This window comes from Mytilus galloprovincialis, chromosome 7 (genome assembly GCF_965363235.1).
Source record: "Mytilus galloprovincialis chromosome 7, xbMytGall1.hap1.1, whole genome shotgun sequence".
NCBI lineage: Eukaryota > Metazoa > Mollusca > Bivalvia > Mytilida > Mytilidae > Mytilus > Mytilus galloprovincialis.
This window is the reverse complement of record NC_134844.1, coordinates 13930671-13949906: the sequence shown is the minus strand read 5'-3', so window position 1 is coordinate 13949906 and position 19236 is coordinate 13930671. Positions and strand designations below refer to the sequence as shown.

Genomic DNA, 19236 nt, shown 5'->3' with positions numbered 1-19236 from the left:
CCCTGAGCCACGAAGATGAGAAAATTTCGCCGAACTATTTATTTGGGGACAGAGAAAATCTGGAACAACGGATGAAAGAAATAGACGATAGTACTAAACTGGGCAATAAAATGAAAGTTAAAAGTACATGGAACAGGGATAAGGCACATGTTCCTGAAGTTAAGGACACTTATTCTCGGAATGATAATTTTAAGTCTGACAATGCCAATGGAAGTTTCAAAGGGAAAAGTGGTTTTAAAAACAATTTTTTAGCCAAAAAGGCCCAGATTCGACGAGAGCAGAAGAAACCCTACAACAAGAAAGGAAAGGGGAATCTGGTTCATTAGAAATGGACACAGTTAGTAATAGTAATGTAAGTACATGTACATTATTAAATCTTAATTGTCTGCATAATACTACTGCCAACTTTGTTGCGGGAAAAATATCTCAGTATAGTGAGACATGGTAGTGAAATTAGCACAAAAGAAAGTTGCAAATATTGTGGAATTATGCAGAACTTTGTTAAGGAAGTGTTTTGTTACCATACATGAATTTGCGCAGTTAATTGGAAAATTGGTTGCTAGTGAACATGGTGTCTTATATGCACCAGTTTTTTTACAAAACTTTAGAAATACAAAAGAATGTTGAATTAAAATTGAATAAAGGAAATTTTGATGCTAAAATTATATTATCAAATGAGAGTAAACAATGTATAAACTGGTGGATTGAAAACATTCATAATAGTTATAAACCAATTGTTTTTAAGCCACCAGATAGAAAAATAGAATCTGACAGTAGTATGTTAGGATATGGAGCTCTTGATGTAACAAATAATCTTACATTACCAGGTGTTTGGAGTTTGAGTGAACGTAATAAACATATAAATTTTTTGGAACTGAAAGCAGCTTTTCTTGCATTAAAAGCCTTTTGTTGCAGAACTCGTAATGAACATGTACAATTATTTCTTGATAATACAACTGCTATTAAGTATTTGAATAAAATGGGAGGAAGAAAAGAAGAGTTAAATAATTTAGCTAAAGAGATATGGTTGTGGTGTATACATAGACAAATTTGGCTTAGTGTTTTTCATATCCCAGGGAAGTTAAATATAAAAGCAGATGCGTTAAGCAGACACAAGTCTAATTCAGATATGGAATGGATGATTATTGATAGTATTTTTGAATGTATAATGAATAAACTTGGTCCATGTGACATTGATTTATTTGCATCAAAACATAACAATAGATTAGAACAATATGTATCCTTTGGGCCGGATGTGAAGGCTTTGGCTGTTAATGCATTCTCTTTAACTTGGAATACATTTTATGCATATATATTCCCTCCTTTCAGTGTGATCAGTGCAGTGTTACAGAAAATTTGTCAGGAAAAAGCAACCGCATTAGTCATAGCACCTTTATTTTCAACACAGCCTTGGTTTCCGCAGCTACTACAAATGATTTGCGATCAACCATATATTTTGCCAAAAGTGGAAACGATTCTGATGAATCCCAAAACAAATCAAACTCATCCTTTGAAAAACATGAGATTGGCGGCTTTCAAGATCTCAGGAATAAAATGTGTGAGGGAGGAGTATCAGCAGAGGCTGCCGACATCATCATCAATTCCTGGAGAGACTCTACCAAAAAACAGTATGGGACATATATCAAAAAGTGGCTGCTTTTTTGTGACAAAGAAAAAACGGATCGATTTGATCCATCTGTAAATAGTCTATTAAAATTTTTGTTAGAATTGCATCTAAATGGCTTAGGATATGCTAGTTCAAAGCAAAGACTAACTAATAGAAAAAGGCATGCATTTAAGACTGAAATGTCCGTTAGAACACTTCCAACATACAATGGATTTAGTGTAAAGACGTCCTTAACAGATCTTAACAGTCAGAGAAAAACATTTGGTCAATGCCGCCTGTGCTGTTAATACTGCTAAATCAGCAGTATCTAGTTTTGTTTATCTTATTACTAATGTGCAAATTGGAAAACATTTTCATGTTAAACAATTTATGAAGGGAATATTTAATAAGAAACCTGTTTTACCTAGGTATAATTGTACCTGGAATGTGGAAATGGTGCTAAGTCTTTTAAAGACTTGGAACAAAGATATTACATTAAAAAACATAACATTTAAATTGGCTATGTTATTAGCTTTAACAACAGGTCAGAGAATGCAGAGTATTTTCTTAATAGATATTAGGAATTTGGAACTTGATACATACTCAGTTAAAATTAGATATGGAGACTTGCTTAAGCAAACTAGTCCTGGATATCAGTTACCAGAGATATTTATAGAAGCATTTAAGCCAGATTATAGGATTTGTGTGGTTCATACATTACATGAATATTTAAAACGCACAAATAAATTAAGATTAAATAACACTCAATTGTTTTTGAGTTTCCAAAAACCGTATAAACCTGTAAAAAAGGGTACCATTGCTAAGTGGATTAAACAAGTTTTAATTATGGCTGGAATAGATAGGACAATCTTTACACCTCATAGTACTAGAGGAGCTGCTACTTCCTATGTTAGTGGACGAATTCCTATAGCTACAATTTTTCGCACAGCTGGATGGAGGAAAGATAGTGTGTTTCGAAAATTTTATCAAAGACCAATTACTAATGACAGCTCCTTCAGTAATGAAATCTTATTGGCCAAGAGAAAATAAGATAGTTTGTGTATATAAGGATGTATATAATTCCGAAATTTAGAATTAGTAGAGTTTTCCAAGTAGTGGAATATGTAGTGTTTTTAGTATAACTGTTGCTACTTTACAAAGATTTTTACTGAAAGTGCAGAACTGAACTCTAAAGACTCATGTGATTCTATAGGTAGATTGGACTTACTAAATTAACAAATTAAACAAAACTTACCTAAGTTGTAGTTAGATGTTAATTTGGTAAGGTCCAATCTACCAGAATCACATGCCCGCCCGAGTTGTGATTTGTGCCCACCCTCATTATGGAAGTTTCAGTTCCTGACTTTCTCCACTCTGAAGTCTGATTTGCATCATGTGATCATCTGTTCACTCATGTGATTCTGGTAGATTGGACCTTACCAAATTAACATCAAACTACAACCAGAGTAAAAAGGGGGGGTTCCAACTATATGCTCCCATTCAAATGCATTGATCGGCAAAAAAAGGGGAGTTCCAACCACCGGACCCCCCCCCCCCCCTCCTAGATTCGCCAGTGCTTAATGTAGCTGCCACGTGCGCTATGTCACAAAATTTTCATAGGACAAAATAAAGAGCTACTTTTTCGAAGCTATCCTTATTGTAGCAACCATTGAGCCATCTTATGGTCAGATCTAGTCAGTGTAGTCTAAATAATTATCACGTCTGAGAAAAGGCTAATTTTTTTTCACAGTGAGGTTATAATAACAGCGAAAAAATGAAATAGCTTTTCAAGACGACAAAATTATTTGTACAAGGTTAGATCATATGTTTTTGTGTTAAAATGTATATGTATATGTAATATGCATGCTTTTTCGATGTAAATTGTTACGTCACAATGCATGCATCTGTGTCCAGTTCCTATGCTGAAAAAAAACAACACCAGTTTTAAACATGTTAAATGCAGTTTTTTTATGAAAAGACTACTCAAATCAGAATTGAATGTCATCAATCTTGCCTGTTCATCCATTTTTCTCTAATGTCTTTAATTCTAACTTGCTACAAAAGTTGACACGTAATTCCGAATGGTTACACGAAGTTACATGTGTACATACAGCTATGACATCTGTATGTCGCAAACAGAAACTTCTGGTCACACGTCGGACTGGCCTACATGATACTATTTACATTGTACTAACTTGTTACAAATTATATATACCAGTAAGTTGAAACATTAATATCATATACAATGAGTCCAGGATCCATTTATTTAATACACAAGTAATACATTTGTAAGTACAAAAAACACATCATTCCATGTTTTATGCACTATTTATACGTATGAATTTGCATACTTTTTCAGAAGACAAAAGTTATCTCCAGACGTTAGAAAAGGATAAAACATTCCCAGTTGAATATGAATATGATTCAGAGGAAGCTGAAGTGTATGAAGACACATTCAGTAAGTGATGATTTATTTTATTTATTACATAGCTTTTATATAGCGCCTATCTAATAAACATAATACTCTAAGCGCTTAACATATAAAATTGAAGGAAAATCTATATAACAATGCAGTCAATAATAGTCACGAATATCTCCGTAGCATGTGTTCGAATCCCGGCGAGGGAAGAACAAAAAATTTGCGAAAGCATTTGTTGGGTTGATGTTTAGACGAGTTGTATATATACATAATGTACACAGCCATGTATCGCCATCATTGCTGGTGGTCCAATGGATAAATCTGTAAACTCTGTAAGACGGGAGATAAATGTGTTCTGTAGATGCCTTTTGTTTTGTTTTTTTTTTCAGTTGAAGGTGGTGTCAATAGAGGCCAAAATGCAACAGCAGCAGTGTCAAAGCCGGTTGGGGTCAAAGAGTTGAAGATTACTTCCATAAAGAAAAAAACATGTACATGTAGGTATACCTTATATGAAACAAATGCTTGAATAAGTAATGTTAAGGAAAATGTTTTAAAGTTTAACCAACGCATGCTCAAGTACAATCAGCCCTGCCTGTTTGGCCTCCATTTTCCAACGGTCACTTTATTGCGGTATGAAAGATACATTTTTTGTTACTTTACTGATTTAAATTCAGACCAATCACTTTTGATACTGACCCAAGAGTGACTGATAAACACAATTTTGTTCATGTATATACGCCCATTTACAGGACGTACATGTGTATTATGGTATACTGTTGTGTGTGTCTGTCTGTCGCCAAAATGTTGGGCAGTAACTCACAACACATTGAAACAAACTCACATGAAACTTTGGTAAAATTTTTAATATCTCTTGAAAACTTCACTTAGATTTTTAAAAAATGAAGATTTGATTTTCTGAGTTTAATTAAAAGTCATCCAAACCCACCCAAGCAGAAAGTATTGATCTATTTTCTATATTAATATGCTCATATGCGCTGGTTATTTTAAAAGTATTTGTTTTGCTTTCCATATATATGTATGCTCATTAGCATTGATAATATTTTTTGAAAAGATCATGGAATACATATTATTGACATTGGTTTTATTTATATTGATGTTTTATATGATTACGGGATTTTTTATGGTGTTTCACCTCTTATTTTTTACGTGGCGAGGATCTTCAGCGGCCTCCACGTTTCACAGATTGTGATAGATTATGGACCATACACCGGATATTTAATACGTTGCTAAATATTAATCAGTTACAAGAAATGATCTGTAACAAGTATATTTATTTGTACTTGATTAGGGTTTATAACTTATATCGTCGGAAAGAATTATATTTTTAGATACTGAAGTATATAAAGGCAAAAGATTTTTGGACTCTGGGATCCTAGATCTTAAGACTTTCAGAAAACCAACAGAAACTTTTCAATACTTAGATAGAAACAGTTGTCATCCTAAAAGCGTATTCAAAGGCTTCATTAAAGGAGAGATTATCCGTAATATAAGAAACACAAACGATATATATGAACGTACCAAGATCATTAATTCATTTAGAGAAAAATTATTACAAAGAAATTATAAGCAAACAGAAATCGATGAAGCGATTATATCTACCTCAAACTTAGAACGAAATGATTTATTGACTAACACTGAAAAACCAGATGTTAAAACGACAATCTTTATCACTAAATATAACCCAGCAGTGAAACAGTTAAAAAGATCAATTATAAAACATTGGAATTTGATAGAAAATGACCCTGAACTCTCAATCATTTTAAGAAGGAAACCAGTCATAGCGTATAAAAGACACAAAAATTTACAAGAAAAGTTAACAAGGCGTGATAAATCATGAAAATGTATCTAAAACTTTATATAAGAAGTACGAGTAATACGCATATCAAAACAATAAAGATACACAAACTTGTATACATACATAATAGAAATGATGACATAGATAAAGCCTGAAACGAGGCAAAGAGTTCACCACAGGTTAGAAAAAGAAAAAAGGCGTGTTACTAAATTCTATCAAACAGTGAAGCAATTGGAACGATCTATCATAAAACATTGATTTCTGACTGTTGGAAACAACCAATGAGAATCATGGTTAAGGAAAATAATAGAATAGCTTGTAAACGTTCAAGACAATCGAGCTGAAAGTTATAAACCCTAATCAAGTACAAATAAATATACTTGTTACAGATCATTTCTTGTAACTGATTAATATTTAGCAACGTATTAAATATCCGGTGTATGGTCCATAATCTATCACAATCTGTGAAACGTGGAGGCCGCTGAAGATCCTCGCCACGTAAAAAATAAGAGGTGAAACACCATAAACAAGAATGTGTCCACAGTACACGGATGCCCCACTCGCACTATCATTTTCTATGTTTAAAGGACTGTGAAATTGGAATAAATTCTCTAATTTGGCATTAAAATTAGAATGATCTTATCAAAGGGAACATGTATACTAAGTTTCAAGTTGATTGGACTTCTACTTTATCAAAAACTACCTTGACCAAAAACTTTAACCTGAAATTTGCACTATCATTTTCTATGTTCAGTGAACCGTAAAATTGGGGTCAAAACTCTAATTTGGCATTTAAATTAGAAAGATCATATCATAGGGCACATGTATACTAAGTTTCAAGTTGATTGGACTTCAACTTCATCAAAAACTACCTTGACCAAAAACTTTAACCTGAAGCCAAAAACTTTAACCTGAAATTTGCACTATCATTTTCTATGTTCAGTGAACCGTAAAATTGGGGTCAAAACTCTAATTTGGCATTTAAATTAGAAAGATCATATCATAGGGCACATGTATACTAAGTTTCAAGTTGATTGGACTTCAACTTCATCAAAAACTACCTTGACCAAAAACTTTAACCTGAAGCCAAAAACTTTAACCTGAAATTTGCACTATCATTTTCTATGTTCAGTGAACCGTAAAATTGGGGTCAAAACTCTAATTTGGCATTTAAATTAGAAAGATCATATCATAGGGCACATGTATACTAAGTTTCAAGTTGATTGGACTTCAACTTCATCAAAAACTACCTTGACCAAAAACTTTAACCTGAAGCCAAAAACTTTAACCTGAAATTTGCACTATCATTTTCTATGTTCAGTGAACCGTAAAATTGGGGTCAAAACTCTAATTTGGCATTTAAATTAGAAAGATCATATCATAGGGCACATGTATACTAAGTTTCAAGTTGATTGGACTTCAACTTCATCAAAAACTACCTTGACCAAAAACTTTAACCTGAAGCCAAAAACTTTAACCTGAAATTTGCACTATCATTTTCTATGTTCAGTGAACCGTAAAATTGGGGTCAAAACTCTAATTTGGCATTTAAATTAGAAAGATCATATCATAGGGCACATGTATACTAAGTTTCAAGTTGATTGGACTTAAACTTCATCAAAAACTACCTTGACCAAAAACTTTAACCTGAAGCGGGACAGACGGACGGACGAACGAACAGACGGACGCACAGACCAGAAAACATAATGCCCCTCTACTATCGTAGGTGGGGCATAAAAATCCCGTAATCATATAAAACATCAATATAAATAAAACCAATGTCAATAATATGTATTCCATGATCTTTTCAAAAAATATTATCAATGCTAATGAGCATACATATATATGGAAAGCAAAACAAATACTTTTAAAATAACCAGCGCATATGAGCATATTAATATAGAAAATAGATCAATACTTTCTGCTTGGGTGGGTTTGGATGACTTTTAATTAAACAGACCTGGATATCAGTTACCAGAGATATTTATAGAAGCATTTAAGCCAGATTATAGGATTTGTGTGGTTCATACATTACATGAATATTTAGAACGCACAAATAAATTAAGATTAAATAACACTCAATTGTTTTTGAGTTTCCAAAAACCGTATAAACCTGTAAAAAAGGGTACCATTGCTAAGTGGATTAAACAAGTTTTAATTATGGCTGGAATAGATAGGACAATCTTTACACCTCATAGTACTAGAGGAGCTGCTACTTCCTATGTTAGTGGACGAATTCCTATAGCTACAATTTTTCGCACAGCTGGATGGAGGAAAGATAGTGTGTTTCGAAAATTTTATCAAAGACCAATTACTAATGACAGCTCCTTCAGTAATGAAATCTTATTGGCCAAGAGAAAATAAGATAGTTTGTGTATATAAGGATGTATATAATTCCGAAATTTAGAATTAGTAGAGTTTTCCAAGTAGTGGAATATGTAGTGTTTTTAGTATAACGGTTGCTACTTTACAAAGATTTTTACTGAAAGTGCAGAACTGAACTCTAAAGACTCATGTGATTCTATAGGTAGACTGGACTTACTAAATTAACAAATTAAACAAAACTTACCTAAGTTGTAGTTTGATGTTAATTTGGTAAGGTCCAATCTACCAGAATCACATGCCCGCCCGAGTTGTGATTTGTGCCCACCCTCATTATGGAAGTTTCAGTTCCTGACTTTCTCCACTCTGAAGTCTGATTTGCATCATGTGATCATCTGTTCACTCATGTGATTCTGGTAGATGGACCTTACCAAATTAACATCAAACTACAACCAGAGTAAAAAGGGGGGGTTCCAACTATATGCTCCCATTCAAATGCATTGATCGGCAAAAAAAAGGGGAGTTCCAACCACCGGACCCCCCCCCTCCTAGATTCGCCAGTGCTTAATGTAGCTGCCACGTGCGCTATGTCACAAAATTTTCATAGGACAAAATAAAGAGCTACTTTTTCGAAGCTATCCTTATTGTAGCAACCATTGAGCCATCTTATGGTCAGATCTAGTCAGTGTAGTCTAAATAATTATCACGTCTGAGAAAAGGCTAATTTTTTTTCACAGTGAGGTTATAATAACAGCGAAAAAATGAAATAGCTTTTCAAGACGACAAAATTATTTGTACAAGGTTAGATCATATGTTTTTGTGTTAAAATGTATATGTATATGTAATATGTATGCTTTTTCGATGTAAATTTTTACGTCACAATGCATGCATCTGTGTCCAGTTCCTATGCTGAAAAAAAAACAACACCAGTTTTAAACATGTAAAATGCAGTTTTTTTTATGAAAAGACTACTCAAATCAGAATTGAATGTCATCAATCTTGCCTGTTCATCCATTTTTCTCTAATGTCTTTAATTCTAACTTGCTACAAAAGTTGACACGTAATTCCGAATGGTTACACGAAGTTACATGTGTACATACAGCTATGACATCTGTATGTCGCAAACAGAAACTTCTGGTCACACGTCGGACTGGCCTACATGATACTATTTACATTGTACTAACTTGTTACAAATTATATATACCAGTAAGTTGAAACATTAATATCATATACAATGAGTCCAGGATCCATTTATTTAATACACAAGTAATACATTTGTAAGTACAAAAAACACATCAATCCATGTTTTATGCACTATTTATACGTATGAATTTGCATACTTTTTCAGAAGACAAAAGTTATCTCCAGACGTTAGAAAAGGATAAAACATTCCCAGTTGAATATGAATATGATTCAGAGGAAGCTGAAGTGTATGAAGACACATTCAGTAAGTGATGATTTATTTTATTTATTACATAGCTTTTATATAGCGCCTATCTAAAAAAACATAATACTCTAAGCGCTTAACATATAAAATTGAAGGAAAATTTATATAACAATGCAGTCAATAATAGTCACGAATATCTCCGTAGCATGTGTTCGAATCCCGGCGAGGGAAGAACAAAAAATTTGCGAAAGCATTTGTTGGGTTGATGTTTAGACGAGTTGTATATATACATAATGTACACAGCCATGTATCGCCATCATTGCTGGTGGTCCAATGGATAAATCTGTAAACTCTGTAAGACGGGAGATAAATGTGTTCTGTAGATGCCTTTTGTTTTTGTTTTTTTTTCAGTTGAAGGTGGTGTCAATAGAGGCCAAAATGCAACAGCAGCAGTGTCAAAGCCGGTTGGGGTCAAAGAGTTGAAGATTACTTCCATAAAGAAAAAAACATGTACATGTAGGTATACCTTATATGAAACAAATTCTTGAATAAGTAATGTTAAGGAAAATGTTTTAAAGTTTAACCAACGCATGCTCAAGTACAATCAGCCCTGCCTGTTTGGCCTCCATTTTCCAACGGTCACTTTATTGCGGTATGAAAGATACATTTTTTGTTACTTTACTGATTTAAATTCAGACCAATCACTTTTGATACTGACCCAAGAGTGACTGATAAACACAATTTTGTTCATTTATATACGCCCATTTACAGGACGTACATGTGTATTATGGTATACTGTTGTGTGTGTCTGTCTGTCGCCAAAATGTTGGGCAGTAACTCACAACACATTGAAACAAACTCACATGAAACTTTGGTAAAATTTTTAATATCTCTTGAAAACTTCACTTAGATTTTTAAAAAATGAAGATTTGATTTTCTGAGTTAGGGAGTTTTATTCTATTAAAAAAAATGGAATTTAATTATTTTTGATAAAATAAGTCAAAAATGCTTAGAGTAGTATTCATGAACTTTGATGACTGTTTTATATTTATTAAAATAACCTCTGTGTTCTATTGTGTTTTTTTTTTGTATACATTTCTAAATATTTTCAACTTTAATCGTGTTAATATTGAGAAATTATGGAACTTGTGAAAAAAAAATACTTGTAAACACTTTTTGTTTTAATAGTATTGTTACTTTTAACAGTTCAAACGTTAATGTCAAGACAACTCTCCACAAGAGACCAAAATGACACAGAAATTAACAACTATAGGTCACCGAATGGCCTTTAACAATGAGCAAAGCCCATACCACATAGTCTGCTATAAAAGGGCCTGAAATGAAAATGTAAAACAATAAAAATGAGAAAACTAGCAGACTAATTCATGCATAAAAAAATGAATGTATAACAAATATGTAACACAAAACCAAACGACAACCACTGAATTACAGGCTCCTGACTTGGGACAGGCACATACATACAGAATGTGGTGGTGAGTGTCTTGCATCAGAGTATATACAACATTTTATCCTAAGGTAAAACAACAGGTGCTCATATATACTGAAACATTCTTTTGCAGCTGATGCATTACAACAAAAAGCACAGAAACTGCTTACAGAAAGGCTTCTCTCTAAACCAAGAAGGTGGGTTAAAGTAAAAATGCATTACACTCGTGTACTGCATTCTGTTCATGTTTATAATACAAATGTTGCATCTTAGCTTACTTGTCCTCTTCATTTTTAGTGGGACATCATCTTAAGCTGATTATTACTAAGTAATTTAGGCTGACCAAATGTTTACAGAAATGACCATATCCAATAAAAACATAATTATCATTGTTACTGAATACAGGAGTGGATTTTATACAACAGCTAACGTTTTTGGGGGTTTGTAACATGCTTTTATATCTTCATTCTCAGTGTCTGAAAGCACATTTGGTTTCCAGACAATAACTTTAGTTAAAGTGAATAGATCCCTAGGAAATTTTACAAAAAGGTTCAATACCACATTAGGAAGATTGTGATTGATTTAAGGTGTAATGGTACATGTACATATACCTACAGTATAGGGAAAAGGGGCCAAAACCAGCATTTCAGTAGTTTCCAGATAAAAACTTGTGTGTACATGTATTTATTATGTCTCTGACATTGCACCATACGGTTCCATATCTCAAAAGGAAGACTGGGATTGAGTTTGGGGGTAATTGCCCTAAACATGCAGAAAGGGGGGGGGGGGGGCAAATGCAAACATTATTCAAGTTTCCAGACAATAACTTCTTTAAGTCACTACAAACTGCTCAGAGTCCGAAAAGATCATATTTTTGGCTTGACCATTACAGTCAGACTGAATTCTGATAGTCAAATTTCAATTGGTTAATTACTTTATCATGTTTATAATTGTGATATATTTATCTTACAAAATACCTTGTTATTTGGTAATTCAGTATATAATTGTTAAATTAAAATATTTAGATTATAAGAATCTATCTAAATATAGTAAAATATAAACAACAAGAATGTGTCCCAAGTACACAGATGCCCCATCCTCACTATCATTTTCTATGTTTAAGGAACCATGAAAATGGAATAAAATTTCTAATTTATGACAAATTAGAAAGATATATACCATAGGAAACATGTTTACTAAGTTTCAAGTTGATTGGACTTCAACTTCATCAAAAACTACCTCGACCAAAAACTTTAACCTGAAGCGGAACAAATGGACGCACAGACCAGAAAACATAATGCCCATAAATGCGGCAAAAAAAAATGCAATTTTTACCTTATAACAAAGTCTTTAAATTTGACAGCAATACACCAAAAATACAAAACTTCTTATATTTCATCTTCTTAATTTATTGACAGGACTAGCCCTAGGAAGAGACCAGCCACTATGACTTATAACCCTTTTGATGCAGAACATCTGGATTCTTATATGTGAGCTCCTCAATTGTTAGCCTACCATACAATGATACATTAAATTTAGATTAAATTAATTTATCTGATAAAATTCATTGAAGAATTAGTTGTTCACATATCTCTTTCGTTTCAACATTTTAAGTTTGGCACTGTAAGTCTTGAAATATTCTTATAAAGAGATGGTTGTTCATTCACTTTTCAAATGATTTGCAGAAAAAAAACTTGCTTAGTTTGAGTGTTCGGAATATTGATACATTAAGTTTACTTAAATTCTAATCTTAGCTATACTGATTCCTAGGAAAATTGTAAATGTTGTTGACAACAAATAAGACTGATGTGGGATATTTAAAATTTTTCTTAATTTTGTAAATTAGCTCTAATTTAATTAGCAATTTATACTTTACAGAGCCAAGTCTGCTGCTAAAAGAAAGCAAAATATGTAAGTATTAAAGATTTAGAAACAATATGTAAGTAAGCAAGTAAGTAAATTATTTATTATAGTGACATGTGTAAATTATGTACAGATTATAAACATATAATATATGATAAATAGTAATACACCCGGCCCAATGGACCTATAAGTCACCTCAAATAAAGTAAAACAATTATTAAACAATTATATCACGTTCTAATCTTTCGTTGACGTAAAAAATTTCAAAAATATATAGACATAAAAATATTTGTAAACAAAAATTTAAGCTTTAAATATGTAAAAAAAATAAATTAAGTGTTATATAACAACTGACGTCTGATATGAAATGCACGAACTATATATTTTGCTAATTTTCTTATGTGGAAAGACATTAAAATTTTCAATTTGTCAGCATGATTCAAATCTGTGAAATTTTCCTCAATTAAAAGTTTACCAAAAAAGTTAACTCGACATTCAATATACAATGGACAACCAAACATGAAATGGAACTCAGTTTCAGTTTCTTGGTTTTTACAAAATATATATAGTCTTTCTTCCACACTTTCGTTTGAGTATCTACCAGTTTCCACTCTTAATGGTAAAATTCCACTTCTAAATTGCGCTAAGTGTGACCGCTCAATTTTATTCAAGTTCAAATTCACGTAATTTTCAGTTTCAAAGACTGTTTTAAAGTTCCTATATGTTCGTAATTTTGAAACGTCTTGGACGAAATTCCTCCAGATATCTGAATACAGACGAAAAATGTTAGTTTCAACCAAAGATAAATCGACCTCTGATTTCAGTTCGTAAAAATGTCCTAGTTCAAGCTGGTCTAGTATATCCTTTACTTCACTACACCAGTTACTTTTACAACGATCATAGTCAATATTGAATGCTAATTTGGTGATGCGGTTGTTGTCAAATCGATTGAGTCTATTCCAGTATCTCACCATATTGATCCAACGCCGATACTGACTCGGGATCCAGCCGATATCTCCGTGTATAGCAAGGATAGGTGCAAATCTGTGTACTCCTAAATAGTAACGAATAGCCCTGTTCTAAATATTGTCTATTGTCTGATATTTTCGGTATCCCCATACACCAGACGAGTAATCAAGTATAGGAACAATACATGAGTTGAATAATTTTTCATATGATTTATATCCAAAGTCCTTCATATGTAATTAAGATTTTAATAGGTATTACATGTACATATCATCTTAGTAGTCATATGTAAGCCTTAATTAGTGTTTTTTATTTACACTAAGATAGATGTATTGTCAATGCAAACAGATAGTTTTCAATGATAAGAGAAAGGGATCCAGCAAATTGACCTTATGAATTTAAGCATAATACATGTAGATACAGGGTATCAAATTTCATTTAACAATTTATTCGTTGAGAACTGTTAAAGTGACATTGCCTTCAAATTGTTTCCCTTTTCATGCCACTGAAATTGTATTTCTTTTCTAACTTACAATATATATTACATATAGTGCAATTACTAACGAAAAAAATTCTATAAACTTGGGGCATTTATTCAAACTATATTATTAATATTATACAAATTTCCATCGTCGATGAACTAATGATATCACTCACAAATCCATCAATCTATCAATCGACCACATATGTACGGAACATAATCTGTTGAGGTTTGCTGTTTCCTAAGAATTTATCGCAACTTTCGATTACTTCGTTTCTTTTCGTGATCAAGAAAACAGCTAAAAATAACAATATTGTAGGGCTCTACAAGCTGGTGTAAGTAAATAACCCTAAACGTGCTATGTTTCAAGTTAGTAAACTAAACTTGTCATTAAATTTTGTGTGACAGTGCAGATGAAATGTTTAAAAGTTGGGCCGTAGTAGTTCCTGTCAATATAATACTTCCATGATCATGATGATATATATAACCTTTAATCTGTACACTTTGAAGTACAAAAAAATTATGGATAAAAAGTCCAGAACAGCAACCACTATATTTTTTGAAAAAAAATGTTTTTTTTTTTTATACAGAATTAATGATGATAGTTCTGAAATGCAACCACCGGACGTTAAGCCATCAACAATCAACCAATCAGGAAAGCAAAATGAGTGAGTTTTCGTTCATTATGCACATTAACATGTTTTCAAGTGACAATAAGTGATGCACTCAAAGAGTTTGTCAGCTTTGCTTTCTTTGAAAGTAAATTTATTACATTTTTCATAAAACTTGTAAATTTTTACTAACATTTTCCCCTGAAACTACTGGGCCAAGTTCATTATAGATAGAAAAATTTGTAAGCAGCAAGAATGTTCAGTAAAGTAAGATGTAAAAACACATCACCATCACCAAAACACAATTTTGTCATGAATCCATCTGCGTCCTTTGTTTAATATTCACATAAACCAAGGTGAGTGACACAGGCTCTTTGGAGCCTCTAGTGAAAAGGATAAAGTAATTGTGACATGCTTAATTTTCTTCAAACACCTGTTGTTATTTTTATTATGCCCCACCTACGATAGTGTTGTCAAATCGAATGAGTCTATTCCAGTATCTCACCATATTGATCCAACGCCAGCGCCTTTGTACTACGTGTTCATAACTGCAGTTTAGTTTCTATGTATCTTTTCAAAGTCCTTTCCTTTTGCTGGTGATCATAATAAATGGAGAAAAAAATGTTTATAGAAATGTATATTTTATTTCAGAGAGTATGTAACCACCTACGATAGTAGAGGGGCATTATGTTTTCTGGTCTGTGCCTCCGTTCGTTCGTCCCGCTTCAGGTTAAAGTTTTTGGTCGAGGTAGTTTTTGATGAAGTTGAAGTCCAATCAATTTGAAACTTAGTACACATGTTCCTTATGATATGATCTTTCTAATTTTAATGTCAAATTAAAGTATTGACCCCAATTTCATGGTCCACTGAACAAAGAAAAAGATAGTGTGAAGCTCAGGTTCAATTTTTTGGTCAAGGTAGTTTTTGATGAAGTTGAAATCCAATCAACTTGAAACTTAGTACGCATGTTAACTATGATATGATCTTTCTAATTTTAATGCCAAATTAAAGTATTGACCCCAATTTCAGGGTCCAGTGAACATGTAAAATGATAGTGCGAGTGGGGCATCCGTGTACTATGGACACATTCTTGTTATGTACAAATTTAAACCTGCCTCTTGAAATTAATTAATTTTATCATTTAAAAAACAGGTGTAGAAGCAGTCATAAATAAAAAAAGTTATCCCTACTAGAATAATCATCCCTTAGCTTAGCATACTGGCAAAGATTTAATGGCCAACAAACGTACCAATGATGTCGACTAAAGCCAAACCCTTTGTACTACGTGAAAAAAAAGTTCATAACTGCAGTTTAGTTTCTATGTATCTTTTCAAAGTCCTTTCCTTTTGCTGGTGATCATAATAAATGGAGAAAAAAATGTTTATAGAAATGTATATTTTATTTCAGAGAGAATGTAACCAGAAAAGAACTCAAAGACTAACATAGAAAGTATAAAACTTTAAAGGAACGCATCACAATTCTTGAAGGAAAATTTGCAACACCAGAACCTACAGCTAAACACGTAGCTGAAAAAGATGCTGAAGTAGAGTCATTGTCACAACCCACAACATCAACTGATCACTTATTTAACGGGAAAACTTACAATCAGTTAGAGGAATCGGTGTGTCATTCTGACAGCCTGTTTGCCTGTGTTCATTATTTATTGCTGCAACTATTTACAATTGATTACATACTTAGCCACAGTGTAAGTGGCCAGGCTTCAAACAGCAAATGTGTGGCCAAACCAAAATTTGATGCCAGACTTTATGACACCTTGGTGTCAATAGCTCTAAAAAAAAATACAAAAAAGCAACTAAATGTGAAGTAACAAAGAGAGTGCAAGCTGTTCAAAAAAAGTACTTGCTAAAAGAGAAAAAGATAGAGAAACATAAAAATAATTGTTTATACTTTTTTTCTTCTTTTCTTTAAGGTCTCTGAGACAACTGAATTTTGACTGTTAGAATCATGATGTTTCATATTTATCAATGCTATAACGAATTGAGACTGTGGCAGACTAGCCAGTTTCCCTTGAGTGACGATGGCCTGGTAAACCAATATTTTCCACTTCTGAGTATGATCAAAGACTAGAGGGCTCAGAGTATGAATAACCATGGTTAACCATGGTTGTACCATGGTTAGAACTTGCACATTAATAGGGGTACCCTATAACGTTGACGAAGTGGTACTATTGAGTGAGTTTTGATAAAAATAAACCACAGTTCACTTTCTTGCTCCCTTACCGCCTCAGAGTATCACTTTAAGAATTGCAGCAATCTTTTTAAAAACAACACTTAAATTGAGTGGGTTTTTTTTTCCAGAGAGGAGACGTGGCTGAAGAGTCAGAAGATTGTGATTGCCCTCAAGGGGAGGATTGTCCAAATCTTATACAGTTAAAGATGCTAAGGGAAACTTCGGAGAAATGTGAGTACAGCTGTAATATAGAGGATAATAATAGGCAAAATTCATATCATATGTCGTACCATCCTGAGACACCAATATCAGCCCGAGGGATGATATTGGTCGAGGGTGATACGGCATGTGATACTGATTTTGCCATGTTTTATACGCTTTATCAAATATTTTAACAGTAGAGAATTATATTATATGAACTGTTTACTGATCCATAGTACTGGGTTACCTTCAAATCTACTTTTGTCTTCATTCAAAAGCTTTTAAAGAACTTCTCAATTACTTATTTGAAGCACCTGGGTTACCTTACAGTTTTCGTGCTGTTGTTTTAAAAATATTTTGTTTATTATTGTATTTTTTGTGTGTTTTTTTATTTAATAGTTGCATTTAGTGTACCAAATAATATGAAACCTTGACGTTCGTGACGTCACATAACAAACAATTATGTCATTGAATAAATTGTGTCAAGCCTGATTGACCGTTCTATTGGACCTATTTTGAGGATTTTTTTTTTTTTTAACTTACATATATAAAAGCTGACTTTATGTATAAAAAAAATAGGAGTGGGATAAAGGGTGGGCGTCAGAGTTGCACGATATGGATTAAACAGCAAACTATTTTTAAATCGTCAGAGTTGCACGATATGGATTAAACAGCAGACTATTTTTTAAATCAAATATGCAAAACCACTGCATTTACTACATTTACTAAACATGATAAATTCATATATTGACTGCAGAGAAATATTGAAAATGCTGCTAATAATGGTTTTACAGAACTGTATTTTAGAAATTCAACACAATAAACTATATATAAATAATGAAAATAAGGTTGATAGAAAATCAGTAAGGTATTTACTATTCTTCCTATACACCATACAACAATTTTCAGAACCATTGTCGACCAATCAAATGCATTCTAGCCTGTTCTAATGTTTGTGTTTCTCTTTAAGATCAAGGACATAGCCAGAAAGCTGGTATATACACAGAGGCCTGAAGGTATACCAAATTTGTTCAATTGATTGCAACTACATACTGTTGAATAATTTGTACACATTTAAAAAATTAACATTGCCTTAGTGTTGTAACAAGTAAGCATGCTTTCCTTACGGACAGGAGGTCATGGTTCGAAAACCCTATAGTTATAATGAATTTTAAAACTTCAAAATTGGATTTTGTAAATTAGCTGTCAAGTAAAGACTGCATGTTGAATCAGAATTGAGTACAAATTACACATAAACAACGTTGAACAAAACTTCAACCAGATCTTGAAGTATGCACCTCATGTAGGCATATCAAAAAGTATTTGGTAAAGGAGCTTTTGAGATGACTGATGTAACTGATGATAGATACTGATGTAAAATGATGCATACATGTATAATCCCCGGCGAGAAGAAATTCATGACTTCATGAACTATCATGAATGGTTCGTGAATGTTCATGAATGGTACATGAAAATTCATAAATAATTCATAAATGAAGGTTCATGAATTTAATTCATGAACTGTTCATTAAAAGTATTTTATGAATGTTCATGAAGTTTTGATGAATCACTAGCTGCTCATAAAAATTCATGAAATGTTCATTAAAAGTATTTATGAATGTTCATGAAGTTTTGATGAATCACTAGATGTTCATAAAAATTCATGAAATGTTCATTAAAAGTATTTTATGAATGTTCATGAAGTTTTGATGAATCACTAGCTGCTCATAAAATTCATGAAATGTTCATTAAAAGTATTTTATGAATGTTCATGAAGTTTTGATGAATCAGTAGCTGCTCATAAAAATTCCTGAAATGTTCATTAAAAGTATTTTATGAATGTTCATGAAGTTTTGATGAATCACGAGCTGATCATTGAAATTCTTGAAATGTTCATCTGTCATATGCATGTGTTATGAATAATAGA

At 32.6% G+C, this 19236-nt stretch overlaps 2 protein-coding genes across 2 annotated transcripts in view; one reads left to right on the top strand and one right to left on the bottom strand.

Moving 5' to 3' along the window:
* Positions 1-9489: 9489 nt before the first annotated feature.
* Positions 9490-18073, top strand: LOC143084133 (uncharacterized). The gene is made up of 7 exons (XM_076260542.1): positions 9490-9610; positions 9962-10066; positions 11131-11194; positions 12416-12487; positions 12876-12908; positions 14898-14975; positions 16326-18073. The coding sequence occupies exons 1-7, from the start codon at positions 9490-9492 to the stop codon at positions 16357-16359; spliced, it is 507 nt and encodes a 168-aa protein (XP_076116657.1). The 3' UTR covers positions 16360-18073.
* LOC143082363 (protein fuzzy homolog) overlaps positions 12947-19236 on the bottom strand; it is a 111013-nt gene continuing 104723 nt past the window's right edge. Inside the window, exon 12 of the mRNA XM_076258015.1 lies at positions 12947-13914. The gene's annotated coding sequence lies outside the window, so the exon portion shown is untranslated. The remainder of the gene's footprint in view (positions 13915-19236) is intronic.

Coding starts and splice junctions, on each gene's coding strand:
- LOC143084133 (XM_076260542.1), top strand. CDS start 9,490: ATGAATTTGCATACTTTTTCAGAAGACAAAAGTTATCTCCAGACGTTA. Junction 12,488..12,875: donor GAACATCTGGATTCTTATAT/GTGAGCTCCTCA, acceptor TATACTTTACAG/AGCCAAGTCTGCTGCTAAAA. Junction 14,976..16,325: donor CAATCAGGAAAGCAAAATGA/GTGAGTTTTCGT, acceptor ATTTTATTTCAG/AGAGAATGTAACCAGAAAAG.